This window comes from Toxotes jaculatrix, chromosome 15 (genome assembly GCF_017976425.1).
Source record: "Toxotes jaculatrix isolate fToxJac2 chromosome 15, fToxJac2.pri, whole genome shotgun sequence".
Taxonomy (NCBI): Eukaryota; Metazoa; Chordata; class Actinopteri; family Toxotidae; genus Toxotes; species Toxotes jaculatrix.
The window spans coordinates 25,010,353-25,017,018 of record NC_054408.1 but is presented as its reverse complement, the minus strand read 5'-3'; the positions used below and the strand labels follow the sequence as shown (position 1 = coordinate 25,017,018).

At 43.2% G+C, this 6,666-nt stretch overlaps 1 protein-coding gene across 1 annotated transcript; it reads right to left on the bottom strand.

Annotated features, from left to right (window-relative positions):
• Positions 1-4,935: 4,935 nt before the first annotated feature.
• LOC121194734 (putative nuclease HARBI1) lies at positions 4,936-6,298 on the bottom strand. Its single transcript, XM_041057741.1, has 4 exons — positions 5,860-6,298; positions 5,662-5,774; positions 5,471-5,582; positions 4,936-5,372 (listed from the first exon to the last, which is right to left on the bottom strand). The coding sequence occupies exons 1-4, from the start codon at positions 6,296-6,298 to the stop codon at positions 4,996-4,998; spliced, it is 1,041 nt and encodes a 346-aa protein (XP_040913675.1). The 3' UTR covers positions 4,936-4,995.
• Between the last annotated feature and the right edge of the window lie 368 nt (positions 6,299-6,666).

Below are 6,666 nucleotides of genomic sequence, written 5' to 3'. Positions count from 1 at the left end.
GTAGCAGCAGTCACAAGGAACAATAATTACACTATATATAGGAAAAATAAACATGGAAAAGTAATACAACATATACAGGAGGGGGTCTTATATACATATACATACACACATAGCAGCAGATAATTGCACATATATATATACACACACACACACAAACACACAAACACTGCTTCCCAGATTGTTCACAGTTTTATGGAGCGGGTGGGAGGGACTGTCCATGATTGATCCTTTGCTTTAATGCCAGCACCCCAGCACACCACAGCAAAGAAGATGGTGCTCGCCATAACAGACTGGTAGAACATGTGGAGCATCCTGCTGCAAACACTGAAAGGACCTGAGTCTCCTCAGGAAGTAAAGTCTCCTCATGGCCTTCCTGTAGACAGCATCAGTGTTTGTGGACCACTCCAGTTTATTGTCCAGATGAACACTCGGGAACTTATAAGAAGTCACCACTTCTACATCTTTCCCACTAACACAGACAGGGGAGGGCGGGGACTGACTTCTACTAAAGTCCACCACCATCTCCTTTGTCTTGGCCACGTTCAGCTGCAGGTGATTCTCCCCACACCACCTAACAAAGCTCTCCACAAGGCCCCTGTACTCATCCTCCCGTCCTCTCTCCACACACCCGACTATGGCTGTGTCATCCGAGTACTTCTGGAAGTGAAATAACTCAGAAGAGTACTGGAAGTCAGCCGTGTAGGTGGTGAATAGAAAGGGAGACAGTACAGTTCCTTGAGGTCTGCCTTCAACACAGTCATCCCTGGAAAACTCACCACCAAACTCCACCAGCTCGGCCTGAGCCCACAGCTCTGTAACTGGATCCAGGACTTCCTCACAGAGTGCTCTCAGGCAGTGAGACTGGGCCCCCACACATCCTCCAAAATCACCCTGAGCACAGGTATGCCACAGGAGTGTGTGCTCAGTCCCATCCTGTACTCTCTGTTCAGGCACGACTGTGTCCCTGCATTTGACACCAACACTAAAGTGAAATTTGCAGATGACACAATTGTGGTCGCGCTGATCGACAACAGCAATGAATCAGCCTACAGAGCAGAGATACAGAAACCGGTGGACTGGTGCTCAGAGAACCAGCTCTCTCTGAACGCTGGAAAGACCAAGGAGCTCGTCATCAGCTTTAGGAGATCCCAGGTTGAGGACTTCACTCCGGTCTTCATCAGCAGTGAAAGAGTGGAGAGAGAGTCCAGCATTAGGTTCCTGGGAGCACACATCTCTGAGCACCTCACAAGTGAAAAAGGCACAGCAGCGGTTGTTGAGGACACTGGAGAAGGCCGGACTACCACAAGAGATGCTGGTAACCTTCTACCGCTCCTCCATAGAGAGCATTCTAACATGCTGCATCTCCACGTGGTATCACAGCTGCTCTGCAGCAGAACAGCACTTCAGTGTGTTTTGTCCAGTGCACAAGGGATAATCGGGACTCATCTTCCCAAGCTGGAGGAGATCTACACCACCAGTTGCCTCAGGTAAGTAACCAATTCAATTCAATTCAATTCAACTCAATTTTATTTATATAGCGCCTTCCACAAAATTGTCTCAAAGCACTTTACAGAGACCCAGAGCCTGACCCCAGATCAGCACTTAAGGCGACAGTGGCAAGGAAAACTCCCTTTTAACAGGAAGAAACCTTGAGCAGAACCTGGCTCAGATGGGGGACCCTCCTGCCGATGGCCGGGCTGGGTGAAAGGAGGAAAAGGAGGAAGATAGGACAGCTGGGAATGGAGGAGAGGGGGAGAAGGACATGCAACATAATACAAACAGGGTTGGCAATGGACAATGTTAGAGGGCCAGCGTTTAGGTTACAGTTAGTGAACAGTTGGTGGATACTGTGTGCTCAGCAGATTACAGTTATGATAGGAAACAGAGCACAGAAGCAAAAAGCTGTCATGATTGGTAATTATTTACATTACAGTCTGCAAAGAATATTAATCCAAAATTTATCTGTAGCACAGTGGAACATTAAACATAGTAATGTGTTAGAAATGGATAATTGTAGACAATAAACAGCAGCAGGTGGGTGGAGCCAGGACCATAGAACATGCAGCTCCGGAGCCAGAGATACCTGCAGAAAGGTACAGAGAAAGAGAGACCAGAGAGAAACAAGCACAGGACTACGGGACAGAGAGGACACAGAGTTAATGACATGTAATAAAGGCTAATAAATTTGAGAGTGGGTCTGAGGAGAGAAAGAGAGAAGTGCGCAGTAGATCATGGGAAGTCCCCCAGCAGCCTAGGCCTATAGCAGCATAACTAAGGGATGGTTCAGTTGCCTGAGCCAGCCCTACTATGGGCTTTATCCTTAACTGTAACAGTGTCTATAGAAATAATTGTGACTATGAGTTTAGTCATAATAACTAAGACTGTAACTACAACTAATTATAAGCTTTGTCAAACAAGAAGGTTAGTTTTAAAATTAGAGAGGTTCTTCAAGTTCTTCAACCCTCCACATTTTTCCATCAACACATGTAAACATGACTGATCGTCTGATCTGACTTCTTTTGTTTATTTATCGTTGCTTCTCAGTCTTTAGTGTTGACTGAACAGGAGTCTTCTGCACTCCAGTGGTCACTGTCAGTAACTACAACTCTGCACACAGCACTGACAATGATACTGATGTTCACACTGACATTATTCCATATTTACTGACTTATTTTAGCTCTAATGTTCATCAGTCTGATAATGACTCTCTGAATGTGAACACACATATTATTACACTGCTATAAATACTGATTTCTGACTGATGGACAAATAATCAGAGAGTTTACTGCCCTCCAGTGGTCACACTGACAAGTGTCCAACAGGACTCTCACTGATTATTAGGATCAATATGTACCAATCAGTATTGATGACATCAGCAGGAAGATGAGGACTGGTCATAGTTTGAATAATGTTCCATGTATTATTCCATATGTGTTTTCATTACAAGCAGATACACTGTAAAAGGATCACTGATAAATGATAAACAGGAGATGCACTGTAAAAAATTCTAACACTGATTCTCAGGAAATACGCTGTAAAAGAATTTAGGCTGTGCACTGTGTAAAATGGCAACAAAGGTGACACAGAATATATATAATAAAAAATGATGGTCATCGATGAGCTCTGGACTAACTTACAGCCAGGGGATGCACTGTAAAATATTACAACAGTGTAATGAACTTGTAAAAAACAAAAACCAGCAGATGTAAAGTGGAAGTTAGGCTGCACTGTTAAAAACACAACAACCAGGGTGACAACATGGAAAATATCACAAGGGAAAGGACTGTCAACAATATGTAACGACATATGACAACATCAGCAGTAAAAGTACACAAGTATTATCAGCAGCCAGAGGATTCACTGTAAAACATGAAGAACAGGGTGAAAACCAGGTATACACTGTAAAAAATGATAGATGAGGTTGAAAAACTCTTTAAACATTTTTCAAATAAACTTCACAGCTTCTTGTTTTACTCAAATTTCAGCTGCTGGTTTTCAGTCTCATATTTTCTGAGTCTTTTTTTTTATTTTACTTTTAAAATTCATAGAATCGAGGCTCAAACTTTTCAGAGTAGTCAGGAACTTTCTAACTCTGAACCTCTGAAAGACAGTTTGACAAGTTCCATCTTTAAAGGACTGGAAGAGGAAGAAGTTTACAAGGAATCATTTAGAAGAGTTTAACAAATAAACTGCTTTAATATATGAATCTGAAAAGATGTGTGTGAGTGAAAGAGACAGACATGTACAGACTGAACTATCTGTTCAACAGTGAGAGTTTCTCTAACAGGAGGAGACTCTCTCTGCTGCACTCTACACAGACACTGAGCAACCAGAAGACCAGAGCCCAAACCCAGGATACAGAGGTTCAGTGAATGTGGTGTTGAAGGTGTAGAGGTGGATCAGTGAGTCAGAGGAGACTCTGTAGAAGGACAGAGAGCCAGCAGGACAGTCCACATACACTGCTACTCTGTGAGAGCCAGAGGAAGATGATGAAGAAGAGGAGGAAGAGGAGGAGGAGACAGGTGTCGTTGTGTTATTGTGCCAAACAGAGTAACCACCATCAGAGCAGTTCAGACTCCAGGACTGATCGTTCTCTCCAAACACACAGTTTTCTCTGTGTCCTTTCCTTCTGATTCCTCTGTAACTCACTGATATATAAACTCCTCCTCTCCTTGATCTTTCTGTTTACTGTGTTTGTGTTGATGGTGAGTTCACAGAAATCTGATGGAGAGAAGAAGACACAACACAGCTGCAGTTATTGATCTATCACCTGATCATTGATTGACACTTTGAAGATGGTTTAATGTGAGCTGCTTTGTTTTCAGGAATCAAATGAAAAGCACACTTCCTCAGACCTGGGGCCGATTTCATGAAGGAGGTTCAACAAACTCTGAGTATGAGTGTTAACCCTGAGTTGACAAACCCTGAGATGAAAAACTCTGAGTTTCCTGTTTCAACACAGCTGATTCACATTAGTTTTGTCAACTCTGAGTATGTTGACTCCGAGTCAAGCGCGTGCACCACGACTATAAATAAGCCATCATCAATGGAGCCCCGATTCCTTGATTCACCATGGAAGTGGGATCAAAACGAAAGCGCTCAACATTTTTTTCACCCCTGGAGCTTGAAATTTTGATGGAGGCATACGGTGAATATGAGCATATTTTCCGGAAAAAAAGCAACACAGTGGCAGCGGCAAAAGATAGAGAAAACGCATGGGAAAAAATCACTGCTCGAGTCAATGCGTAAGTTTTGTTTTTAATCACTCATAAAATATTGCATGCAAAAAATGCTGTTGGCCCCCTGTTCATGCAGGTGCAACCCAGGGGGCGAAAAATGGACTTGGAGGCAGTTGAAAATGAAATATAAAAATATAATTCAATCGGGTTAGTTGGAAATATAAAAATGTTCTCTTTGTCTCTGTCTGTCTGTAGGATATAAGGAAGACTAAATAAAATGAACGTGTGACAGTGTGGTATTCTGTGTGGCTGTAATTTAACATGGAAAATGGTTGTTGCAGATCAGATCTCTGATTGCCCTTCCATCCTGATTTTCTGGGAGCTGGATGGGGTCCTCCTCAGGGTCTTCTATTTGTAGGGCAGGGTGTTGCTCTCCTCTAATAGTTGCAATATTATGGAGAATAACACATGCCACAATTATGTCACAGGCTCTCTCAGGGGTTACTCTGAGATGACGTAAGCACTGGAAACGGGCTTTCAACAGGCCTATAGTCATCTCTACCCTGGCTCTCGTCCTGCAGTGTGCCACATTGAAGTGCTGCTGGGGTCCTGGTTGAGGGTCTGGGTAAGGGGTTATAAGATTTCGTTGGCAGGGGTAACCCCTGTCACCCAGAAGGAAGCCATGAATCTCTCCTGCAAGTGAAGTCACATTTTTTACTTCTGATATTTTTCTCAGAAAAATTAGACAAAGATCTTTGCGGTGACAAACAGCAATGTTTCAGACCACTTACCACGTTCCAGTCTATTGCTTATTGTAGACTCTCTATATATGCGGGAGTCATGCACAGACCCGGGCCACTTGGCTTCCACATTTGTGATAATGTGTGCTGCATCACAAATGATCTTGACAGTACAGAAAATGAGACAAGTTAGTTGAAATATTTGTGCTCTGACATTTAAAAGTAGTAGTCAATGTATGTACCTGCACATTGATGCTATGGAAGGACTTCCTATTCACATAATCTCCTTCATTTTCTGAAGGAGCAGTGATAGGAATGTGGGTGCCATCAATGCAGCCAATCACATTGGGAAATCCTAAAAGACATTCAAATTATTGCTCCCAGAGGTCACAGCAACATGTTATTGACAGAAAAGTTATTAATCATTTAAAATTATTTACCTGCAATCCCATGGAACTCTTCTTTGATGGCTCTCACAGGTTTGTGTCCGGGAAAAACAACAAAAACTGATAAAAACCGCTTCAGAGCGAGGCACACCTTTCTTATAGCCTTGCAAACGGTTGCTTTGCTTATGTGTTCTGCATCGCCGATATTATAAAGAAAACTTCCATTTGCAAAAAAACGTAGAGCAATGCAAAGTATTTGTTCAGTGGTGAGTGCACGTCCACGGTGGGTGATGTGAGTGATGAGAGGGCGGATGAGGTTGTGAATGTATTGCAGTGACTGTAACGAAAAACGATAACGTTCAAAGAAAAAGTCGGGAGGATATGAAAACGTATCCAAACGTGGACGGAAAATCCTCGCCCGACGCAATCGCAGTTCTCTGCGAATCAGTCTTGCTTCTTCATCAATCGGGTCTTCCAGAAAGGGACATGCCATTTTAAGCAGGTTCTATGGAGACTCAATTATAAGGAAACGGTTCAGCTTTTATGCACTCCAGGGGAGGAGTCCGAAACAAACTCTGGGTTTCTGGAATAAAACCTGCTCCCGACCAGGTTATGTTCACAGACTAAGTTACCATGGTAACAGACTCCGAGTACGAGTTACCTCGCTTTATGAAATGGGCTTAACTTACTCCTTGACTTACCCCTAACTCGGGGTTAATTTACCTCTCTTATTGAAACGGTTAACTCTGGGTTTCCCTCATTTCAGGCTTAACATACTCAGAGTTTCCACATAACCTGCTTCGTGAAATCGACCCCTGGTCTCAACCATCGGACTCCACCAGGCTCCACCCTGAAAGGAGG